At 43.9% G+C, this 26049-nt stretch overlaps 1 protein-coding gene across 8 annotated transcripts in view; it reads right to left on the bottom strand.

The window, feature by feature from the left end:
• Positions 1–26049, bottom strand: part of GNAO1 (G protein subunit alpha o1) — a 253722-nt gene that overhangs the window by 35869 nt on the left and 191804 nt on the right. For 3 of the 8 annotated variants that reach the window (XM_077830869.1, XM_077830874.1, XM_077830870.1), the window contains exon 6: positions 14098–14194. In XM_077830869.1, the coding sequence (XP_077686995.1) occupies positions 14098–14194 (97 nt within the window). Of the gene's footprint in view, positions 1–14097; positions 14259–19940; positions 19955–22923; positions 22945–23181; positions 23202–25444; positions 25471–26049 lie in introns of all 8 variants that reach the window. The other 5 variants (XM_077830871.1, XM_077830873.1, XM_077830867.1 and 2 more) reach the window with 5 other exon arrangements.

Below are 26049 nucleotides of genomic sequence, written 5' to 3' on the forward strand. Positions count from 1 at the left end.
ATAGGCTCAAACTACAGCACAGCAGATTTCGATTAAATCTCAGAAAAAACTTTCACTGTGTGTAACTTTGTAACAGCGGCTCCTCTTGAATGAATTAAAACCAGGATAATATGACTCTTTCACTGGAGCAAGAAAGTTAGATGGAGAAAAAGGCTGATAGCAATGAAATGCAAAGGAGAGACAGAAGGGGAGAGTAGAGAGATGAATACAGTACATCACTGGCTCAGGGGTCTGATCAGGCCTGTTCTACAGTGCTGTCCCTGCCTTTACTACAGGTACCTTGCTGTAACCTGCTTTGCTCTGCTTTCTAGGTTGCACCTGCATTAGGAGAGTCACCCTTCTTTAGCCTCTCCTCCCATGCTCTGGCTGCAGCTGTGCAAGCATTCCCCTGCTTTCTAGTCTCCTACCAGCTGGTTCCCAGCTTGCACCGGTGCTGCAGCAACATCTGAATTCTGCTTTTCTGTCTCTTCACTGTACTCAGCTCCCCACCTCAGACCTGCAATACTGCACCCTTCCAAGAGACCCTTGCTTCCTAGACCCCCCTCCGTCTGGTCTCTAGCCGAGCTTCCACTCCAGCATTACAGAAGCTCCCCTTTCAGTCTTCCCCAGTTCCGCTCCATGCGGCAACCTCACGGTTCTCCTCCTTTCCCCTCTCTTCCTGTGCTCTGCTTCCCAGTTCAGACCCTTACTGATGTAAGGATAATAGCCCCATCCTACTCCACCTCTAACAATAAGTCCCCTAGCAACCAACCGACAATGCCATTCATTTGCTCCATGACAGCCTTGTGCTCATTAGCGAGTTTCCACTGAATAACATGCTTTAATGTGTCTGCACATGACAGACTCTGCCAGATTCTGTCTGAGCTGAAGGCAATCGCTCTGAAGCGGCTCAGGCAGAGAGGTAAGCACATTCTGCAGGAGTGTAGCAGTGCCCTTGGTTTAGGAATCTGCCCCGCTGTTTTCCTGATCCTTCTTAAAAATTAGGATGAACGGGGCTCAGGACTAATACTGTGCGAATAACTGAGTATTTGGTTTGGGTGCAGGTCTGAAACACCAGGAGATTGGAGGAGGGGGAACAGTTGAATTGTTGTGGTTGACCCAAATTTGTGTGTGTATATATTTTTGCACAAAACCCTTTGCCTTGCACTACTCAGAACATCAGTCTCGGGATGAGTGCGTTGCCTTAATGAGGAACAGACACAGGCCAGCAGCCTGTGGTGGAGTTGCCATCTTTACCATATTGCTCTCTGTACTCATCATGCGGTGATATTGTATCTTCACCTCGTAATGCAAATGTGAACAAGTCACAGAGTTGCACTGCCTCTAGGAGGCTTTTAAGAGCTCTCAGAAAACAGCTCTCAGAATCTGCACCTGCAAATAATTCAGTGGGCGTTTAATAGCTCCGAGCCTAGACGCGCATGCAGGTCAGGTAACCAATCAGGACCGTGTTATAAAATAGGACCATTATAAAGAACCACAATTATTTTGATGAGCAAAATCAGAGGCTGAGGTCAGTCAGGGCCTTTTAAAAATCAGGGCCTTAATTTCCTGGCTGCTTGTTTGTGGGGCAGCAGCCCCCTCAAAATCCAGGCTATTCCTATGAAAATCCAAATCTGTAGTACTTGCTGACTGAAAGCTAGGCAAGAGGCCTGACAACCATACGGCAGCTGCAGACACATGGGGAAGCTGGGTTGCTCAATTTAGATTCTGGCTAGAGAGAATTCATGACCCTGCTATTCTCAGGTGTTTAACCATTCTGAACAGCAAACACTTAACGAATCCTAGGAAACCTCTGCGTGTGTTTCTAAGAAACTCCCTTTGCATAAAGAGGTCTGGACCTGTGCCACTGTATAAATCAGCACTCGGCCATGTGGCTTAACAATTAACCTTTTTCTTCTGCCCCCTCTGCATGATGACACATGACATGTATGACACTGACACATTACATGTTGGTTGTGTGTTACTGCTCTGTATGACACTGGCCTCTTTGGTTTTGCTAAAAAATGACCCCAGTAGCCTCTAGTAATGGCCCCAAACCTTGCTGTATCAGGACTGTACGAGGAGGGTGGTTGGGATCGTTACTGCAGAGTATTCCATGAACTAGATTCACCCAAGCTAGCATAAAGAATTATAAATCACACATCCTTGTGCCAGCTACTCCCCCGACATCTCAGGGGGATAGTCACCTGGTTGCCACAGCGTGTCTTCCCTTATGGTTATAGTACACTAAGGGGGTGCAGCTTTAAATTTCAATCGGGACTCCATGAGAGCCTTGTCAACAGTGCATTGTTGCTGCAGCCATGGCCCTACCCCAGCCAGTGCTGCCCATCTTCTTGCACCCCAACGGGTCTCCCTGCAGAGGAGACATGGTGATTGTTTTGCTGTGAGCTTTCTGTCACCATCAGCGGCCTCCACAAGAGTCTGACAGTAGAAACTGGCACAGACCTGAGAATGAATTGGTGGAGCTGAGAATAGAATTTCTTCCAAGAACATGATGGACCAATGACCTGTGGCATCAGTCAGTGCATCTCCCTTAAAGTCAGTTCAAAGGGACTAGGGAGGTTCTGAATTCTTGGCGCCAGATCTTCACTGGGTGTAAGTCAACCTAGCTCCAGTGATTTCGGAGTCTGAAGAGAGGAGGCCCATTGACTTCAATGACGCTACGCTGCTTTGCAGCAACCGAAGATGAGGTGTTCAGCGACATCACAGAGATCACCACCTCTGGAGTCGCACAGCTGCCAAAATTAGGACATCTAAATGGTCCACCAATGAGGAAAACGTCCACTGGAAGCCATTTGGGGAGAAGGGTACAAGACTATACGAACGAGCACACTGTTGTAATGTGAGTGGCTAGTGCCAAAAGGCAGAGCTGATGGAAAACTGGGACTGTGAACATACACGAAAGGGGCAATAACAAAAAACACAAACCTACCACCCCACCAAAAAACAAGCAAAGAAACAACTGAAAAAAACTTGGTGGCAGATTGCCAGCTCCAGCTGCCTTAAGTGTATTTCAAAATAAAAATACACAGTCAAACAACTAAAATATCCCTGCACCAAATCTGTCACCTACAGCCCTTTCAACGGAACATTCTTACTTTGTCAGCCACAGATGTGAGCAGATTACATAGCAGTTAGCAATGGGACTCCACATGTTTCTGCAAGACAAAGCATAAGCCAAGTTCCTGGATCTGGGATTTCTTGACCCAGGGCAACTCCCTCTCTCTGACCAGCAACTCTTTCCCAAAAATGTAAAGTCCATCCCAGGATAGGAAGGAAGGAAAAGCAAAAAGATGATGCGCAAGAGTCTCTGAAATATGAAGTGTTATATCTAAAATCCCAGCAGCCTGGTACCACAGACAACTTTGTGTGTCTAATACCTGCATTTTCCTATGTCTACATAATCTAAACTTTCTGGTTGTCTTAGATTTTTTTTTAAAAACAAGATAATTCCCATGGAGGGGGAAAGGGGGAAGTTAATTTTGGCTTGATTCTGCCATTGTATTTATGCTGAGTAGTTACTATATCAGTAGTCTACTGAATTTGGGGATAGCAAGGTACTACTAAACATGAGTAAAGGTGGCAGAATCAGGCCTTCAGAAATGCAGCCACTTCTGGGTGGGCACAGCGCATAAGTTCACTAACCCACAATAACAATAATTTAGGACAGAATGAAGAGAGTGCTCTAGTATGTTTTCTGATATTTAAAATGCTGGAATGTGGTTTTTGTTTTTTCACAAAAGTGTACAGAATTTGAACACCCTCGCTCTCCCCATCATTTGTCAAATTCCTTTTGCTACTAAACAACGCATTTAAGGACAACACACATGGTAATGTGCGGTTCCCTCACTGTGGATTAGAAAACCAATTTAAGTCCACCAGAAACCCTGTGATCCTGTTTAGGATCATGGGTATCGAAACCAAAGTCATAGGTTCATAGAGTCCAAGGCCAGAAAGGACCCTTGTGATGATCTAATCTGACCTCCTGTGTCACACAGGCCAGAGAACTTCCTCAGAATAATTCCTTTAGAACTACTGCACATATTGTTCAAAACACCAATCAAATCTTGATTTAAAAATTGCCAGTGATGGTGAATCTACCATGGCCCTTGGTAAATTGTTCCAATAGCTAATTACCCTCACTGTTTACACCTTATTGCCGGTCTGAATTTGTCTAGCTTTAACTTCCAGCCATTAGATCTTATTACACCTTTGTCTATCAAATTGAAGAGCCCATTAACAAATATTTCTTCCCCGTGTAGGTATTTATAGACTGTGATCAAATCAGTCCATTTAAACCAGGCACTGTAACATCAATCCACGAGGCAAAGAAGTTTAGCTATTGTACTGGAAGGCTGTATGAGAGGTGGAAGTTACCACGAATGCTTTATTCATGAGGAATTAATTATCCAGACTGGGCTATCTACCAGAACTATTCAAAAAGACCTTTGAAAACCTATTTGTTTCTGGGGAAAAAGGTAACAGTGTCCCCACTTGTCTGTAGGGGATACAAATAAGACAACCCTACAGGCTTGGTATTTACCTTTCTGTTGACCTGGCTGGTGAATCTGGTATCCCCTGCTACAGAATGCAGAGCCCCAAGTGATGGAATTCTGTTCTAGCCAGTGGTAACTTTCACTTCTGTCCATCAATAGCTCCTATCAATAGCTCTCCTTTAACCCCCACAAGTAGAGCTTCCTCTCTTCAGGGAGGTTAGAGATTAATCTAGGGTGATGTTAGCTTAGCCTAGTCTCACACAGAAATCTTTCTTCACTGCACATAAAAGGTGGGCTCTTAACTCGTGTTTAGCTAATGGCACATCTGGTTAGCAGCTAAAGTTAAGGTCTATAACAGGAGCGTGGGGTTGAACTTGAGTGCTAACCTGAGTTAAAAGCTGGGTTGCTGGGTCTTCCCTGTTGTTTAGCTAACCCGAGTTAAGAATACACCTTTTTTTGCAGTCAAGACACACCCATAGAACAAGGTGGCTTTTGCATGTAGAATACACCCACCCCGGAAATCCAGGAGACTTCTGCCAGCTTAAAGGAGCAGGTCCTACCACATTGCTTTGCCACTTACTCTCTTTAGGCAGCTGCTCTAATGAACTCCTTTATTAATGAAGTCAGCAGGAGTCCATCTGATTGGGTCATCCATTGTGAGGACTATTTGTGTCTACACTTCTGAAAGGATGGATGAAAGAGCCCGGTCAAGGAAATAAGTTTGCAAATAACTTTTTCCTCTCCTGACAGACCACCCACCTCATAACAGGGCTTGCCTGGAGTTCACTGGAGAGTACATGCCCTCCTCTGACTGCTAAAGGCCTAAAAGGGAGCAGAAAGAGGTCGGGTGAAAGCAGGGTCATGGCCCCACCCTCTGTTCTGCAACAGCCAACAGAGCTTGTATTAGGGAATGTAGTGAATCCCCTCCAAGCATGATGCAGCTCCTGCTCTGCCATGTCTCCTTTGTGAGTCCCCAGGAGGGATTCTGGCTGACTCAGCAGCCTGGAGACCTGGTGTTCCAAGATCCGTCTCAGAATGAATGTTTCAGAGCGGAGTTGGAAGCGTCTGAAGACAGTTTAGATGAGAATTGCTGACACAACCTAAACTGTAGTTTATTAGCACAGATGGGATCATTATAAGAAATGGGTACATCTGATGTGTATTGATTTCCCACCCGGTCAGTGTCTGGCATAGACTAAGTGCACTGCTTAGTCAGCCCTTCATGCTTCTAATCCTTCCTATTGTGATTCAGCTTCTTGTCATTTTTGCTATTGTTGGCATTACCAGACATTTCCTAGCGCTGGCCTCCCGTTTGTTTGGGGGTGGGGTAGGGGAAAGATGGGCAGAGTTATCTACGGCTCTCCACTCTTCCCGTGTTTTAACCTCTTCCGGCTTTGAGACATTGTGCCAAAGCCACTATTCTACCAGCTCTGGAAGACTGGACTGGACTGTCCATGATGCCCGTGAACTCGAGGACAATGCTGCTCCACATCCAGTGCGCACACCGTGCTCACAACACAGAAGATGGAATTTCAAAGGGAATGGCAGACAGTGCCTTCGTCTGGAAAGAGGGTGGCTTATGTGATGTTACTTGGTGGGCCACAGTCTAGTATTGAACAAGAGTCTCTGTCACAAAATCCACGGTTACATTAGGTGCTCGTTGGCAAACTTACTGGAAGTCCAAGCAGAGAGGTGAGCGGAGTCTGAACTAAAGGGCCCTGGAGTCTGGTTCCTCTGGCTCAGGGCTGAAGCATTTTGTTGGGGTAGAAGACACTTGCTCTGCTAATGTCCTTATTGTATCTGCTCTGCGCATACATAGAGACCCTCTGTCTCCAAGGCTGTGAATCCTGTACCTGTCAACAAGGCACTAAAGTCATGTATAATGTGGGAAAAGTGGAGAACCAAGGAAGCGAAGAGTAATGAATGATATCTGCTTTCCTCCCTCTTCCAAGCCCTCTCTACTCTAGATTCATTCTCGTTAAAAGGGGCCCTTTCACTGCTATTCTGGCTTGTCTGTCTTGTCATTCATATGGCTAAATCTGATTTTTCAGTAGCTTCAGGGGAGGGAGTTGAGAAGACAGATGAACCCTTGGACAATGGCAGTTGAGTTTGCATAGACTCAGATACCATTTGGACATTAGACATCATGGATATGTTCTGAGCTCTGATAAACTAGTGCGATTTCTCTCTTGTAAATCTTGCAGGTGTGTCACAGCATCCGATTACTTGGGCAGTTATCCTGTTTTACAGAAAATTCTTGCCCATGTGCTGGAGGTATCCAAAGCAACGCTAGCTCAGTGGTGTAACTCAGCTGAGTTGTCTAGACGGCAAGAAAGGTATGTTACAGCATGTTCTTGCCTCTTACATGCTGCTCTTTCAGTGTTGCCGAGTGCCAGAAAAAGGATTCAATTCATATATGTTCATATACCAGGGCGGGAAAGCATCTGCATCAAGTTGTCTCACTCTCTGTAGCTAACAAGAAGGACCTTACACAGCTCTTTCCAGGTACGTAGCTGTGACATGGTGCCAGGCCACTCCATGCTGCCCTGTGAAGTAGGGTGAACCAGAGTTCAACTTTCACTGTTCCTTGAACCAGTGTTCAAGACAAGGGCTGTTTGGGAGACAGAGATGGGAGGATGCAGTTGGGAAGCTGGGCGCCACAGATAGGCCCTTAGGACTGGATTCAACCCTAAACTCAGAAACCTTCCCGTTTCAGTTTAAGTTAACTTACTCTACTCTCCTATTATAAACAATGTCTCTCAAGGAACAGACCTTGCTAACTACCATGGTAGCTTCCCCCTCCCCCGCCCCCCCCGAGCTGAGTTAGTCTCCCAGCTTACAGTACTTCATAGTATTGACTTGTATTATGAGAGTACCTAGATGCCTCAGCCAAGATCACAACCCCCTTCTGCTAGACACTGCACAGGCGCGTGGTAAGAGACTGCTCCGGAGCCTGAACACCTCTGAATTTGTGCCAGCGTTACCTCACGAGGGACAAACAATGTTATTCCACATCAACCTTCTCTGGACTTCATTGAGCTTTCCCCTTCTGCAGTCTGTTTGCCTCCGACTGAAGTAAACGGCATTGAGCAACACCGGTCCAATCAACTGCATTTGGCGATATGAGTTTTATAGGGCAGCTTGGTTTTGCTTATCACATAGGCAGCTTAACATTCAAACTTGAGCACCAAAGGCAGGAATATTTACTTGCAGACAAAGATAAGTCAAACCGTAAATCCAGCTAAACGGTATCTACAGCTCCGACTCGACTAATGCAGCAAATTATCCCTTTTGGTTTTACTGGGACTTGTGGCCGAAGGTATAAAGGTGGATTCTTCAATAAACAGCTCAACAGACTCACCCCAATTCATTGGATTGTTCACTTAGGCTGATATTCCTTCCAATTAAACCTAAGTGAGGCGGAGTGATGGGATAGACAGGGGAGGGAGCACGTCAACCATATTTTAATGGACAAATGCGATGAGAAAATAGAATCTGCCCAGCTGATGGGAATAATAATGGAAAAACATGACCTATAATATTTCTTTCTTAAATCTGAGCGAACCCTCTAGTAACGGGAGTGCATTACAATGTGCATTGTCTTAGAATTTATGTGTAAAGCTATCGTGCCCAGCAAGTCATCCAAGCCGAATCTTTACTTTGCTGGTAAAACTAATTTCACAGTGCTACACGGTCCCAAAGCACATGGCACTTGTATAGGGGTAATAAAGCACAGGAATGGTACTTACACAAGAAGTAAATTAGACCTGATGTGCTAAATGGGAATGAATATCCTTCTTCTAGCCATGTTCAGCCTCTGCCCTAGTGTCCCTAGCAACACTCATTACTTTCATGTCTGCAGCAGGATTCATTACCCTCCCTCCTAGTCCACCTACCACAGAGGATGGGCTAAGAAAAAAGGAGGATCCAATAATCGGTGTTGAAGGGGGAGGGAGAGAAGGGGAGAGAGAGTTTTCTGAGGAATAATCATTGGATCCTTAGAATCAGAGTTAGTGATGAAAAAGACATATGGAGTCATCTGGTCCCAACTCCTACCAGCGTGGGATTATCCACTGCATTCTCCAGTGCTTTATCTATAAATGGGCATCCATACTGGGCGATTGTTTCTCAGTCTAATAGACTTCTCTGTTAGGAAATTCTTCTTGATAGTCAACTCTAAATAGTCCTCCTCTTACTTTCAGCCCTATTAGTCCTTTTTTCTAGCCCCTTGTCTGTTAGTGGCCTTGCTTCGGGGACAGAGTATATTACGCTATGAGCACCAGCCTTCTTTGTCAGAGCAGCTCTTTGACCTTGTGGTGTTAATGGCCAGCTGCAGCAAGGGAAGGGATGGGGATTGAACGCTGGAGGGCGATGAGCTCTGCTAAGGTTCATGTGCGGTGACCCTTGAGACCCCTCTTCCTTTTGCTTAATCCAAGGCGTTGTAACCCAGTGTAACAGGAGAAAGGGGTGTGTGGGGGAGGGAACCCAAGCAACCAAGACAAATAGAGCTGGCAGTGAGAAATTCTTCTGCATCTGACGGGGCTGTGTGCACCAGGGCCAGGCCTTTGGGAGCAATAATGGAGACACCAGGCTCCATTTTCCAATGCGCTGCAAATTAGCTACCTTAGAGGATAGCAGGGTGATGGGGAAATGTGCACACGTTGCAACCTAGTTAAGGAGTGAGGCGGGGGGAGGCGATTGGAAGGAAGACTCCCTCAGCGTAATCACCGGACGAATTTGCGCATGTGCTCCTCTCAATGCTTTTCTTTTGGGGTTAGTATGAAACTGTGTAAATCTGGGGCTTGAGGGATCTCAGGCTGGCTCATCAACACCACAGAAGCCATCATCACAGCTGGCCCCCTTGCTGAAAAGGCACTGAGAATAAATGACTCCCTTGCTCCTGGAGTTGGCCCACCAAGGGCAAGGTTGAGTTTGATGGGACCAATGACCGCAGCGGAAGGTGAACAAGGCGGGACTGGTGTTCTGTAAATCATTCTAGGACCTGCAGGCTGCGGTGATATTGCACTGACTATGAAGATATTACAGAACTGTTCCAGTGTTCTGCGAGTCTTGCTTGAAGGATGTTAAATAGACACACCAGTGTGGGAGCTGTCTTGGGAAAACAGGCAGCTAGCAGCCATCCGTGTGTCCTAGTTGCTCTCTGAGGTTCTTTTAAAGCAGCATAATCACTAGGCTGCCGTTCAAGAGATCGCTCGACTACTTCTGTTCCTTATACGATGATTTAAGTTAGTAGCGATTTGCAGCGCGTTCTAACACCCCTGCATTGTTCTCCGTAGAAGGGGTTGGTTGGTGTATGTGGTACAGTAATAATTTGGAATGAAGGTTATACCAATATCTCAAGCAGATTCCCCTTCAAAGAGAGTGGAGCTGAAAACATTCTCCAGAGGATTGTGCAGCTGAGGCCGTAAGCAGGATGCCAATATTTTATTCTGAACTCAATGTAACGTTTCCAAAATTCATTGCCAACAGAGTTCTTGACCCTGGGAATGTTAAGCTTTTATAGTTGCTGGGCATGTTGCTAAAAAGTCAATACATGTTTTACAGTTTCATTGTAATTTCATGGCCCTGGCCATATCTGATGATCATTCTGTTTTCTTGGAATAAGGAGGAGAATAACCTGGATATCCATGTCCACCTGAAATGGATTCTGGCCTTTTTATGTATGTGCAATTGCCCATCTTCTTGCCTATCTAGCCAAGAGCATGTGCTGCTTCACTACTCAGTTTGTGTGCGCACATCCCATAGGGACATTCAAAAGTAGCGTGTGCTGAAAATCCGGTTCTTCCTGCGCAGCGCCCTGAACTGAACCTGCCTAGTTAGGAATCTGATGAGAGGAAAGACCTTTCACTTTTCAAATCTGATCCAAAGTAAGAGATTAAAGAATCCCAAAGGAAACACTTATTGTATGATTTTTGAGCACAAATACACTCCAACTGAAGGTGTCCTGCTGTACAAGAAAAAGACACGAGGAGTGCCCAAGGCTTTTCTTTATGAGCGGGGTCGCCACAGCTTGTAGGCAGCAAGATTAAAAAATAAAAAAAGTGGTGGTAGGGAGGACCAGGAGATAGAGTGGGAATGAAAGAAACCAAAAGCAGGTGATTAGGGATACAGCACGCAATCCACCCATAAATTTGCCTGGAGATAGATGAAAAAGCCACCACCAAATGACAGAAGCATTTGCAGCATTTTAATGGCCTACCCTTTCCTTCCTTTGCCTATTGCTTTACTTTTAATGGAAGGTGCTGTCTAAGATGCCAGAGGCCCCTTATAGAGCATCAATTATTTCTCCCATTTTTCCCCTTGCAATCAGAGCTCCCCCCTTTCCTCAGCATGCGTGTGAGACCCTCCATAAAGATGGGCTGATTTTATAGACTTAAAACAAACCAAACCAAAACCCTCTGGAAAAGCCCTATGCAGGGATATGTATAAATTAGATGTAGAAACCCAGATCTCTTCTGCCCATCTTTGATGGAGAGGAGGAACTGCAAATGTACATTGTGTTTAGGGCAGTACAAGAGGGTACAGTCTGTGAGTACTGGGATGGAATTAACCATAGGAAAATTTAGGCTAATAAAACCCATGCTAGTGTGTCTCTCTCTTCTGTGCTATTGATTAGATTGTGGATTAGTCTCCCAACGGAAGCAGTAGGAGCCTCCTGGTTTATGACATTTAAAACTATACTGGACAAAGCACTAGAGGACATGATATAGGGAACAATTCTGCATTGGCCAGTGGGTAACATAATAAGGTGCTTTTCTAGTTGCTTAGATTCTAGGGAGGTTGCTAATGTAGAAGGTAAGAGATTTCCTGGTACATGTAGAAAAAAGCAGGGGACAATCATAGTGTCCTGGCTAATGTCCATTCAATTAATAAAACAGATGGTAATGGACAGGGCTGCATCTGAGGGATGGCGGAGCACATAACAGTGTAGAGATACCAAGAATGATAGCGCCTTTGAAATGCCTAAGTTGGACAGATAGCTTGGGACTCTCGGCATTGGAGTGGGAGGTCTACCGTGGACTGCTATGGGAACAGCATAGGTAGGCAAACATGAGTGCTTTGGAAAATCCCACTCATACAGGCTGCTATATAATGCTATATAATGACTGCACTATCAAATTCAGTGGGTTGAGAAGTGCCTTGGACTACCCTGGCATATGAAACATATTTCTGTCTGTCAATTCTGTTCTGCTACATAGATACCAGGCTACATGTTTAATACAAAGATGGGCCCAAACCAAAAGTCTGTCCCTATAGAGGTGCAGGCCGGATCACTACATCCAAACACCTGCAAACTTTGGGGAAGTTGATTCTGATATGATTTGGAGTCAATCCTTCTCTGCATTAAAAGGAAATAATTTCTGTATGTGCTGGTGATTTAAAGCTAATATTAGTTACATTAAAAAATGAAACCAAAAAAAAGGTGTTCAAGGGTTAAATGAAAAATATGCCTTTAAAAAAGAGATTCACTCGGTGTTAATAAGCACCAACTGAACTGTCACTTGTGTTACCATCTGGCATAGTGCACCAGGGCCTAGAGGAGTACCGGAAATGTTACAGTGCCCTTGTCCTATGACGGGATCTCTGCTTATGGTGACTAAACCATCAGCAACTCCTAAATGACAACAGATCTGAAAATGCAAAATACTTCATTGGGTTAGCTGTTTAAACTAAAGATAATGTTGAATTTGAAGAAACAACTCTCCAGCCACAATAAAATCCTCAGCCGGTATTATGGGAGAGTGGTGCAGATTTTATCTGGCTAGAGTAGCTGCGGTGGGGACAAATGAATAGAAAGAGTGAAGGCCTTTAAAGCTACTAGTTTCCTTCACTGGTGACTGATGTGCATGAGCGTGCCTTGCTGACCTAGATCCTCCAACTTTTAGCCGAGTAGTTCCATCTTCTTCAAGGGGGTACTCCTGTGTATAAGGGTTGCAGGATCAGTCCTTAATTCTTCTGTTCCTTCCAATCTTTAGTTCCTCCTTCTGTCTCTTTCACACTCTGGAGATTTTCAAAGTACTGCAAAGGAGTTAGTCACACATCTTCCATTGAAATTAATTCTGATTGGCTGTGATTGTAATACAATCATTGCTGAAAATATAGCACAGAAATTTCCAATCTGTTGCCGGTCCACAGACCACTAGCTGATGGACTCTGCAGAGCATGCTGGTCATCTGGTGTGGGCTACTCCCCCTTAATTCCAGCTGCTAAATAGCATTAAAAGAAGATTGAAAATACAGGAATACTTTCCTACTGTTACTTTTCCTGGAGGATATATATATATATATATATATATATATATATATAGGCCAGCACAGCCGTAATCAGGGAAACATGAAAATCTGTGTTGGCAAAAATGGCTATGTTTTATTGTTAGAGTGAATAATTAAACAGATTAAATGTGAATATCCATACAATAGATATTTAGAATTGGCACAATGTTAGGGACATCAGCTATTTATAGCTTCATAGGCCTGGAAGAGACCTCCAGGTCATCTAGTCCAGTCCCCTGCATTCATTCTGGAGTACAAAATAATTGCATCTTGATCTGAGGATGCTGGGTCATGACATCACAACATTTGCATGTTCCCATCTTGACATGGGTAAGTGCCTGATCACATTGCATCATCATGCCGTGATGCAACATAGTGAGATCAGTTGCAATCCCAGTGTTTTGGTGTGAAGTTCTGCTCTATACTGAAGAATGTCTGATCTCAGGCTTTATCACAGAAGCTAAACAACCCAAACAGCATCACTGATTAAGTTACAAAATGAAGTTGTTTTAGTGTCAATCGTTAGGTAGAAGCAGACAGATTTAGTGTTGGATGGATAACAATTAAAGCTGGGTCCAAATCAAAATGCATCAAACTCTGGGAAATTCATATCTGGACGTAGGTCCAGATCAGAAGTTTGTTGGTGGCCCTCCTATCGTCAGAATGAGGTGAACCAAGACCCTAGACTCAAACACTTGTGATCTTTGTGAACACTTGGATCTGATTCCTAACTGTGCACCTTGAGCTCATTGTTAAGAATAATACCAATAACACAAGGAAACCAACACCACTGTAACAGCAAAGAGTTCACCTATTTTTACTATAATCTGTCTGTCTCTGAATTTCTGGGAGGCCTATCTCCATAATAGGTTCTGTTAGGGAGGTGGAAATTGAATCAACTACATTGTGCAACAATTTGTCCTATTAAGCAGGTAAACAAAGTGTGCTATTATCTATCAGACAGTCCAGAAGTCAACTATCCACATGAGCGGATCCACTAGATCAGTGTATAGAGCAAGCTACTTGGAGACATTCCCTTTATAACATCCAGATCAAGCACTGGGATGAACTATTCTGGGCAAAGAGACTAACTCTGGTTGGATCAGAATTAGACTGTAGTGGAGTTCTGCATGATACTTTGATAGCTTGGAACACAACACTCACCCCAATCTTTAAACATCTCCAGTAGCGTCATTGCCAAGACATACCTGAGCATTTTAAAGGACACTTCAGACCAAAGTTTAATGAGCCCAAATGCAACATTTCCCCTCCTTCTGATATAATAACCTATGGAATGGGATACTCACTATTGGGCAGAGTCATTAAGTTGATATTCCCGGGACCGGTTGAAGCACTCCTGGATTCCAGAATCTGCCCAGAGTCTCATCATAGCTGACAGCAGCTCTGGGGAGAAGGGCTCTGTGTCCTCCATTCGACTTACTACATCACAGACCATCTTAGCATCAGCCTAGAGAGGAAAGAAGCAACAGGTCACATGAGTTGCTGAGATGTATTCTGGAACTGGAGAATTGTCCTCTCCTTCTTGAGACTCCTAAATAATTGAGAGAGTCCTCCGCTTTAGAGCCCACAAGTTTGAGTCATGTTTTAGGATTCATAGCAGAGCCATCCAGTAGAGTAGCCAGAATTAAGGCTAGAATGAGGATGTGTCAAAGAAGCCATTAGGAAGCGATGGTCTCCTAGTACATATTTGCACAATCCACATTATATAAAGTTATGGTAGTGAAGTATGTCCAATTAGCAAATGGACCAATATGTATAATGTATGTACATCTCATGGGCTATTCAGCAACGCAAATAACCCAGATACAGTGCAGTTACGTATGTATGTAAATTACCAGTAAAGTGAGGTATGGGCTGGGCCAAATTCTTTTAGTCATGTGTCACCCCACCGAAGTAAAGAGGATTATCGTATGATCAGATAAGTAGAATACAGCCTATTAGACTATTTCAGATTTGTCTACTACTACTTCCTCTTTCCCATGATTTCACACCAGCATACGATGACATTATTGAGAATTCATAATAATAATTACATGCTGCAGATGTACATGGTGCGACACAATTTGGATGAAGATAGATATCCTGTCATGATGAATTTACAGTGTATCACAGGATGACCACAAACAAGAGGAGACAACTGCCTAGGGAGGGGGAAGAGAGGGGAAGTTACATATGAAACATTTATTTCAACCCAAAACTAAATTTTTGGGGGGTTTTTCAGTGAGAAAAATATCATTTCTGGATTGATTTGAAATTTAATATTTTTTTCCGATTTATTTGGTTCAGCCACCCAACTGAAAAATCAACTATTTGCTCTGCTCTAAGATTCTAGTATCACTTTCTTTTTTATGGCTGTTAAGTGTTGTCCAAAGATCATTTGGAACTCATCATGGACAATATATTCCTAAAAGCATTAATAAAAATGTAATTAGTGTCAGCTGGTGTAAAACACCAAAAAGCTTTGCTAGGATAACAAATTGCATGGTTTCAAGAACTGGTTCATATCTGCCAAATCAGAATCCTCTGCTCACAAACTGATTTCAATAGGGCTTCCCTATGATCTAGTTTCATGTATTTTTATTGATTTCCCTTCCCTATTTTCATAACAGGCAATTTTTCTTTCTTTTTCTAAAGAAAAAGGATTTGGGTGACTTTGGCATTTATGAAAGTGAGAGATTAGCAGCCCACGCTCAGGCCCTGCGTAGTGTAGGCACTCAGCCACCTTCTCAGACAGAGTCCTGACAACACACTTTGCTCTCCATCTGCAACTCCCACCCTAGTCATGGGCTTCCACATTGCACCTCAGTCTTGACCTGCCACCCTCGTCCTCTATTCCAGTCCAGCATCCTACTTGCACCCTTCATGCCTAGCCCATCAGACCCTGTGCTGTCACAATCCTAGATGTTTCACAGTGAGGGAATGCTGGACACTAGTGTCACGGATGAGCAATCACAAGGGATTTTCAGCCACATTCTGGTCTCATTTACACCAGTGAAAATCTGGAGCAACTGCATTTACTTCAGTGGAGGGTTTTTTCATATTGGTGTAGCCTGGATTAGAATGTGGAACCTGGAATTTGAACTCATCTTTCTAGAGGTGTGACTAGTTAATATGTTATCCCATGGCATCAGTCCAGTTCCCCAGGAAGTTTTTCTTATGGTTTTGGCACCCAGAGGAATTTTCTGCAAGTAGGAAATGTCATCTGCATTTGGACAATTCCAAGTGAATGAATGCATTTCGCATGTAATTCATGCTTGTGCAGAGAGCCAGAACTGGCCGTATGCAGCACTCAAAATAAGGCCTAAGTGGGATTTAAATAGTTAATAGGCTTTGCGCTGGCCCTCTGTGTTTTTGGACAGCTGTAAATGGGTCACGTTGCAGACCACTGTGCTGAGAACAACATGCAGTAGCTGAAGGATATTTTGGAAAGTTTTGCTCTTGGTGACTAGACTGCTGAACGTTAATACACCGAAACACAAACAATTACAGCGAGAACTAGTTCCGCACAGCTCTGCTGAGAAAGCTGTTCGTTAGAATATATAATTAATTTCTTGATGTGGTCTCTGGTCTCGGTGAACCTGTTGAGTGACCTTCGCTTGTAATGCTTTGCCTCAAGTGCTTAAACTGGCCCCAGGGAGAGAGTCCAGTGCATCAGCTGCACGGTATTTGGTTATTCCCAACACAGCTGCTGCATTAGCTGAGTTCAGACACTGACCATCCAAGCAGCTGGCAGAGAAGAGTAACAGGATAAGGCATCTCGCAGTCAGTGATAAAGTGAGACAAGTCGCTAGGGGAAATTGATAGGAGGGGCAAGACTTCACTGCAGAGAAGTGCGGAGTCCTCAGGGCAGCTTGGCTACTAGCAGATGCAGGGCCACATCCACAGCTGGGGTAAATTGTTGTAGCTCCATTGAAGTCAATGGAATGCCGACAATGCTGACAGATTATTTATCATGTCAGAAAGGGGAACTATGCAAAATTTCAGAACGGGAAACGATGCAAAAATGAGGAGGTTAGTTAAACAGAAATTAAAAGGTACAGTGACTAGAGTGAAATCCCTGCAAGCTGCATGGCTGCTTTTCAAAGACACTATAATAGAGGCTCAACTTAAATGTATGCCCCAAATTAAAAAACACAGTAAAAGAACTAAAAAAGAGCCACCGTGACTTAACAACTATGTAAAAGAAGCAGTGAGAGATAAAAAGGCATCTTTTAAAAAGTGGAAGTCAAATCCCAGTGAGGTAAATAGAAAGGAGCATAAACACTGCCAAATTAAACGTAGAAATGTAGTAAGAAAAGCCAAAAAGGAGTTTGAAAAACAGCTAGCCAAAAACTCAAAAGGTAATAACAAAATGTTTTTTAAGTATATCAGGAGCAGGAAGCCTGCTAAACAACCAGTGGGGCCCCTGGACGATCGAGATACAAAAGGAGCACTTAAAGACGATAAAGTTATCACAGAGAAACTAAATGAATTCTCTGCTTCCGTCTTCACAGCTGAGGATGTTAGGGAGGTTCCCAAACCTGAGCCGTCTTTTGTAGGTGACAAATCTGAGAAATTGTCACAGGTTGAAGTGTCAATAGAGGAAGTTTTGGAATTAATTGAGAAACTTAACAGTAACAAGTCACCAGATGGCATTCACCCAAGAGTTCTGAAAGAACTCAAATGTGAAACTGCAGAACTATTAACTATGGTTTGTAACCTGCCCTTTAAATCAGGTACTGTACCCAATGACTGGAAGATAACTAATGTAATGCCAATATTTAAGAAGGGCTCTAGAGGTGATCCTGGCAATTACAGATTGGTAAGTCTAACGACAGTACTGGGCAAATTAGTTGAAACAATAGTAAACAATAAAATTGTCAGACACATAGAACATAAATTGTTGTGCAAAAGTCAACATGGTTTCTGTAAAGGGAGATCATGTCTTACTAATCTATTAGAGTTCTTTGAGGGGGTCAACAAACATGTGGACAAGGGGGATCCAGTGGACATAGTGTACTTAGATTTCCAGAAAGCCTTTCACAAGGTCCCCCACCAAAGGCTCTTAGGTAAGTTAAGTTGTCATGGGATAAGAGGGAAGATCCTTTCATGGATTAAGAACTGGTTAAAAGACAGGGACCAAAAGGTAGGAATAAATGGTAAATTTTCAGAATGGAGAGAGGTAACTAGTGGTGTTCCCCAAGGGTCAGTCCTAGGACCAATCCTATTCAACTTATTCATAAATGATCTGGAGAAAAGGGTAAACAGTGAGGTGGCAAAGTTTGCAGATGATATTAAACTGCTCAAGATAATTAAGACCAAAGCAAACTGTGAAGAACTTCAAAAAAGATCTCACAAAACTAAGTGATTGGGCAATAAAATGGCAAATGAAATTTAATGTGGATAAATGTAAAGTAATACACATTGGAAAAAATAACCCCAACTATACATACAATATGATGGGGGCTAATTTAGCTACAACTAATCAGGAGAAAGATCTTGGAGTCATCATGGATAGTTCTCTGAAGACGTCCGTGCAGTGGTAGTCAAAACAGCAAACGGGATGTTAGAAATAATTAAAAAGGGGATAGAGAATAAGACAGAGAATATCTTATTGCCCTTATATAAATCCATGGTATACCCGCATCTTGAATACTGTGTACAGATGTGGTCCCCTCATCCAAAAAAGATATACTGGCATTAGAAAAGGTTCAGAGAAGGGCAACTAAAATGATTTGGGGTTTGGAACGGGTCACATATGAGGAGAGATTAAAGAGGCTAGGACTTTTCAGCTTGGAAAAGAGGAGACTAAGGGGGGATATGATAGAGGTATATAAAATCATAAGTGGTGTGGAGAAAGTGAATAAGGAAAACTTATTCACTTGTTCCCATAATATAAGAACTAGGGGCCACCAAATGAAATTAATGGGTAACAGGAGGAGGGATAGCTCAGTGGTTTGAGCATTGTCCTGCTAAACCCAAGTTGTGAGTTCAATCCTTGAGGGGGCCATTTAGGGATCTGGGGCAAAAACTGGGGATTGGTCCTGCTTTGAGCAGGGGGTTGGACTAGATTAATAGATACTAAGGTCAGAAGGGATCATTATGATCATCTAGTCCGACCTCCTGTACAACACAGGCCACAGAATCTCACCCACCCACTCCTGCGAAAAACCTCTCACCTATGTCTGAGCTATTGAAGTCCTCAAATCATGGTTTAAAGACTTCAAGGAGCAGAGAATCCTCCAGCAAGTGACCCGTGCCTCATGCTACAGAGGAAGGTGAAAAACCTCCAGGGCCTCTTCCAATCTGCCCTGGAGGAAAATTCCTTCCTGACCCCAAATATGGCAATCAGCTAAACCTTGAGCATATGGGCAAGATTCACCAGCCAGATACCCAGGAAAGAATTTTCTGTAGTAACTCTCATCCCACCTCATCTAACATCCCATCACAGGCCAGTGGGCCTATTTACCATGAATATTTAAAGATCAATTGATTACCAAAATCATGTTATCCCATCATACCATCTCCTCCATAAACTTATCGAGTTTAATCTTAAAGTCAGATAGGTCTTTTGCCCCCACTGCTTCCCTTGGAAGGTTATTCCATAAGTTCACTCCTTTGATGGTTAGAAACCTTCATCTAATTTCAAGTCTAAACTTCCCAATGACCAATTTATATCCATTTGTTCTTGTGTCAACATTGGTACTAAGCTTAAATAATTCCTCTCCCTCTCCAGTATTTATCCCTCTGATATATTTATAGAGAGCAATCATATCTCCCCTCAACCTTCTTTTAGTTAGGCTAAACAAGCCAAGCTCCTTGAGTCTCCTTTCATAAGACAGGTTTTCCATTCCTTGGATCACCCTAGTAGATGACCTCCTGGGGTCCCTTCCAACCCTGATAGTCTATGAAAAGGAAGTTTTTCTTCGCTCAGAGCACAGTCAACCTGTGGAACTCCTTGCCTGAGGAGGTTGTGAAGGCTAGGACTATAACAGGGTTTAAAAGAGAACTGGATAAATTCATGGAGGTTAAGTCCATTAATGGCTATTAGCCAGGACGGGTAAGGAATGGTGTCGCTAGCCTCTGTTTGTCAGAGGGTGGAGACGGATGGCAGGAGAGAGATCATTTGATCATTACCCATTAGGTTCACTCCCTCTGGAGCACCTGGCATTGGCCGCTGTCAGTAGACAGGATACTGGGCTGGATGGACCTTTAGTCTGACCCAGTATGGCTGTTCTTATGTTCTTACGTCCAGAGGGTGATTAGAAAGGAAGAGAGAGAGAGTGGAGTTTAATGTATCCCTCCATGTTGACATTTCCCATTACCCTCAATGCCAAAATGACTCAGGTTTATCTTGCTTCTTCTCTCACTGGTTCAGAACTAAGGATGTGAAAGAAGGCACCTGAGATATCACGACACAGTGACTGCTATGGCAGAAGGGAAGCTGCAGTATTTTCCCCCCTCCTGCTGTAGAGTTTTACACTAGAGCCAGCAGTCAAATTGCAGTAACATGTCTCTTGACCACAACTAAAACTTCACAACAGCCTCAAGTGGTAGCCACTGACCACTGAGCTACAAATCCCCGTCATTGTTATTTGTAATTTGTCCTGCGGTAGTGCCCAAAGGACCCAATAAAGGACCTGGTTCCCATTGTGATATGCACCGTGCACACCTATGATGGAAAGACCTTTGCGGTCTCTGCCTCAAAGCGCTTACGGTCACTTCTGCACAGACGAGCGCTGCAGGATAATGACTAAGAATCAGACTGGGAGACCCATCATCCGTGATTCAGGCGGTTTTTCCAAAAAGACGCTTGTAGAACTGTGTTCCAGCAAAGACTGTATTTTTGATATTTCAGATGACTACAGGGATGGGGTAGCAGCCACTTTGAGTGTGGTCAAGTTAACTTCCACTAGCTTCATAGTTACTTCTCCCATTGCTGAGAACCTGCCATGACCTGGGGATATAAAGTTTAACTGTGCTTCATCTTGCCAAGGTGCACAGATATCCTCCCACCCGTTGCACATCTGTGTAGGGGTGAGGTATAATGTGCTCCTTGCAATCGTGTGAATATACTGACTTTGCAAAGCTATTGCAATTGCCAGTGTGGATGAGAAGGGATAGGGCGCACTCTGTGCCTCTCAAATAGCCAACAGCGCTAGTGCTACATAAAGAGGCATGCAAGCTGCACCCTCTTCAAGTAGGGTTTAATAGTGAGGCCATAATGGAGCTCTCACCAGGGCTCTCCACTTCCACAACACCCTGAATGCAGAGCTCTGCCTTAAAGGCACCACACAAAGTCTTTATCTGCTGAACACTTATGCTGCTAAAGACTCCGTGCACATATGCTGAGTACATAGAGATTTCAGCCGTGGAGACTTCAGCTGCTGAAGACTCTAGCATTCCAGACCAGTGCTCGATGTCTCCAGCCCATAAAGTCTTTATGGGCTGTTGAAACCTCAGCACAGCTCATGAAGACTTCAGTGCATAAAATACTCTGGGCTGAATTCTTGATGCACTGAATATTTTGTGAACATAAAGACTTCATCACAGATCACCTAGATTTGAATTTCATAGCCAGAAATATTTCTAGCCTCTTAGAGTCGCCACCAATTCCAAAAATAGTGTCTGACACATCCCCAAACCAAGACAAATGAAGAGCCTTGGTAAGTTCAGTTGATCTTGGTGGCTTGTTTCTATCCTAGAGGTCATCTTGCTCCAGCTGATATATTCATAAATAATCCACGTAGTGCTGAGAATGTGAAATTCTTTCCCTCTTTCCAGACTTTTGTAAAAGTTACAAAAACTGCCAGTAGTGAATCTACCTTGGACTGTGATTTTGTTAGATCTCATAGCTTATGTGTGGTCAGTACTTACATGGGGGAGCACAAAGGAAAAGAGAAGAGGCGCAGGAAGTGATGGCAATCAGCTGATGTCCCTTTCCCCTCCAAGTCATTATTAAGCCAGCGTCCTGACCAGTTGTGGTCTTAAGGATTCCATTGAACCTTCTGCAAGAGTCAGGATGCTAAAGGCTTTGACCTGACCAAATTCCAACTCAGGTAAGTATAGTTAGTATATTCTGCCTAATTACACTGGTCTTCCAGAGGTTTCTACTGGATACAATGCTCTTCCCATTGTATCCCAAACTGTTTTGCAGAGTTGCTGTGTGCTTTCAACCAGCTGCCATGTTTCAACCCTGGAGATGACTGCATTTCAGTGGCAGATGTGAAAAGATTCCTTTTAATCAGTTTGTAACATGAGCTGGGATCCTAATGGAGGAAAGAGACTATATAAATATAAGTGGTTACCATGAACTCTGTGGTGTCAAAACCATATTTAAAATACTGTACCTTGCCACACTGTCGTAAATCCTTCTCAGCTTTTATGAGACATGCTGGGGATCCTTCTGCCCCTACTCTAGGAGTCTGCATGCTGAACTAGAGAACTTCTCATATTTGGACCTGCTGTATTATTATTTAAGAGGAGGCCTTTTACTCAAGGCCTTTTACTTTTACTTTACTTATGTCATTGCATATCTGATTTATGACATGCTGCAGCAGGATATAAACTGAGGACATAAATGAACAGTGATGATGCAGGAGAAATGGAAACAAAACGGATTTCTGATACGGCTCCTGTGATAGTGACTATTTGATCCTCATATGGGTTGGATGCCCAGATAAGAACTCAATCTATTTAGCTGAACAAAGAGAAGGTTAAGGGGTGACTTGGTTAGAGTCTATGAATTTTTACACGTGGAACAAATATTTAATAATGGGTTCTTCAATCTAGCAGAGAAAGGTGAAACGTAATCCAATGGCTAGAAGTTGAAGCTAGACAAATTCAGACTGGAAATAAGGCATAATTTTGTAACAGTGGGAGTAATTAATCATAGAATCATAGAATATCAGGGTTGGAAGGGACCTCAGGAGGTCATCTAGTCCAACCCCCTGCTCAAAGCAGGACCGATCCCTGACTAAATCATCCCAGCCAGGGCTTTGTCAAGCCTGACCTTAAAAACTTCTAGGGAAGGAGATTCCACCACCTCCCTAGGTAACGCATTCTAGTGTTTCACCACCCTTCTAGTGAAAAAGTTTTTCCTAATATCCAACCTAAATCTCCCACACTGCAACTTGAGACCATTACTCCTTGTTCTGTCAATCATGGGAACAATTTACTAAGGATCATGGTGGATTATCTATCACAGGCAATTTTTTCAATTGAGATGGGAAGTTTTTCAGTTTTTCTGCTCTAGGAATTATTTTGGGGGCAGTTCTCTGGCCTGGGTGATACAGGAGGTCAGATGAGATGATCACAGTGGTTCCTTTTGGCCTTGGAATCTGTGAATCTATAAGCAGTCAGGACAGGGAGGTTCTTTGGCACTGACTAACCAGCAGAACCTGCAGCTCCACTTCACCCAGGGGAATTAACTTTTGGGGAGATAAAGCATCTCTCCTAGTGGCTCTGAAAGTGGAGAAAACAGAATCTCGATGGGCAACAGAAGGGGAATTGGAGGTGGAATCATTTAATGTTTCTGCTGTACAGGTTATCCACCAAAAACAGTTTAAAAATAGTTCTTATTTTCCTTTGAGAGTCATTTTATCCAACAAAATCTGGGTTTAAATAGACATAGATGTAGCAGGCAAAATAATAATATAAAAAGCCACTAAGCCTGAACTGAAAGGGCATGGGGCCATCCGTCAATGTGTGCATTTGTTAGCTGACTTAACAAGCAATTAACGATCCAAGAGGAGAAAACACACCTTTTTTTCCCTCTCACTCTCCAGGACACAGCTCTAACTGTGAATGACCTTAACATCTCCAGCCCCCTCTGGGCCCAGCAGGCAGATTTTAAAATATCACCTGGTTGACTTTTCCCCTCCTCCCCCCTGCCTCCTCCCCCATGCTTGGCTCTCCCTCTCTTCCCAAGGGGTTGGGCTTGGAGCCTCCCACCATGATTTGCCATCTGTACTGAAGCGAGCAATTAAATAAAACAAAAAACCCTCACAGTTCCTATCCCACAGGGGTTTTATCTAATGAGTATCCCGGTGGTATTTCAGATATGCAGGAGCTAAAAATATACGGTGGGTCACCCATGGGACTGCTGGAGCGAGAACAAATGCACTGGGAGCTGCAGTGGTTTTTTTTGCTCCCTTTCCTTCTCTGTAAGTACAGTTTTCCAGCTGCTGCACAACTGAACCAAGGGCAGAAGCACAGGGAACTGCTCAATGCCCTTCTGTCATACCATTCAGCTGATCAGACCTCCTAGCTTCCTCCTGCAGCTCCTTAGTGACAGATGCAGGTGATTTTTTGGGGGGAAAGCCGGCTTGCAAAGGTGCAAATTTTCATTACTTTTATGTTTTACGCATTTGCTTTCTATAAGGGAAGGTAGGGCTGGCGAAAGGCCCTAGTCGGACAGCCCAGGAGACTGAAGTCTCCAAGTTACTCCCACGTAGTAGCCGTGTCCACTTTCTCCCTTCTGTCCCATCCTGTGTCCCTCAGTGACGCCCCGGAAAAGGAAAGAGAGTTTAGCCTCTATGCCTTTCTGCACAGTCAGTCATCAAGGAAACCCATTGGGACCACTAGCCTTCTCCCCTGTCTCTTGTCACTACGCTGCTCACGGAAAGATCTCTGGGGAGGTATTGCCTCTCTCTGGCCCCCACCCTGAAAGGCAGATATTTGTGGGGAGCCTGTTCTCACCCGCTTGACAGGGTCTTGGGGGGCTGTGAATGTCTGCCCAGGGAACTGGGATTGTTTAGTCTATGGAAGAGAAGAATGAGGGGGGATTTGATAGCTGCTTTTAACTACCTGAAAGGTGGATCCAAAGAGGATGGATCTAGACTATTCTCAGTGGTAGCAGATGACAGGGCAAGGAGTAATGGTCTCAAGTTGCAGTGGGGGAGATTCAGGTTGGATATTAGGAAAAACTTTTTCACTAGAAGGGTGGTGAAACACTGGAATGCGTTACCTAGGGAGGTGGTGGAATCCCCTTCCTTAGAAGTTTTTAAGGTCAGGCTTGACAAAGCCCTGGCTGGAATGATTTAGTTGGGGATTGGTCCTGCTCTGGGCAGGGGGTTGGACTAGATGACCTCCAGAGGTCCCTTCCAACTCTAATATTCTATGATTCCTCTGTCTTCTGTGTCTCACGAGAGTGCGGGGATGTCCTAGGCATTGTTCAAAAGCAAACCTACACCCCAGCTGATGAACTGGAAAGGTTCTGTATGGGTGGTATGGGTTAGAACTTCACAAGACAGTGAAATACATAGACAGTGGTAAAGAAATGGTTTGTTTATTTACTGGGAAGGGAATGATGTGTGTGTATGTGTGTGGTGGACAATGAGTACAAACTCAGTGAATAAAGAGACAGAGTATGAACCTAACTATAGTAGTTTAGGCTTCCCCCTTGTACCACTTTCACCAAGTCATGTAAAGTATGTCCATTTAGTTCTTCCATATGCAAATCTATGATTAATTTTGTCCCAGGGAATAGACTGTTCTTGTGTTTAAAGAATTCACTATGTAGCTGGGTGGCACAAGCAGGCGGGACTGATCACGTCAGTCAAATAAAATGACTGTCAAGTTTGACTCAATAAGTATTATTTTTAATCACTAAAACATGCCCAAACACAGGTCAGATTTTTCGGAGAAAGTAACTGGAGGGTAACATAAATAACTCCTGGCTATTCACCCTGTCCCAGCAGGTCAACTCCCATTGACCTTAATGGTACAGAAGTGGGTCTTATAAAATGGATTGAAATTTTCTTAATTGAATCGTTTTCTGATGAAAAATGCCCTTTTCACAAAGCTGAAATTTTCAGTGAGAATTTCAGTATTGCTGATAAATTTCAGGAAGATGGAGATGAGGCTCCCTGGCTGTCAGCCTGGAAGGTTCTTGTCACTGTTGCTTTCCGCCCGAGAAACTGACAAAAGCTTTGCGGGAGAGCTGGTGGGCTGAGCACCCTGACTTGGCCTTGTCACCTCCTCCTGGCTCCCGGGCTGGAAAGGCAGAGAGCCCTGACTCTCTGTCTCTCCACCTCCTTCTCAGTCCAGGAGCTGAAGAGGCAGAAAGCATGGGAAACATGGAGAGGCTCAGGCTCCTGACCCCCCACATCCCCCTTGGTGTGCCAGCCACCTAAGATGTTCACAGAGGTCTTGATCTAAACACAAGTGGAAGAAGACTATAATGGTGTAGAATATTCTCTTTGAATCTACTTCCCTCAGAAGCCCCCTCATGGTAAATCTTTGCTTTTCTTGCAGAA

This window comes from Eretmochelys imbricata, chromosome 12, assembly GCF_965152235.1.
Source record: "Eretmochelys imbricata isolate rEreImb1 chromosome 12, rEreImb1.hap1, whole genome shotgun sequence".
Taxonomy (NCBI): domain Eukaryota; kingdom Metazoa; phylum Chordata; order Testudines; family Cheloniidae; genus Eretmochelys; species Eretmochelys imbricata.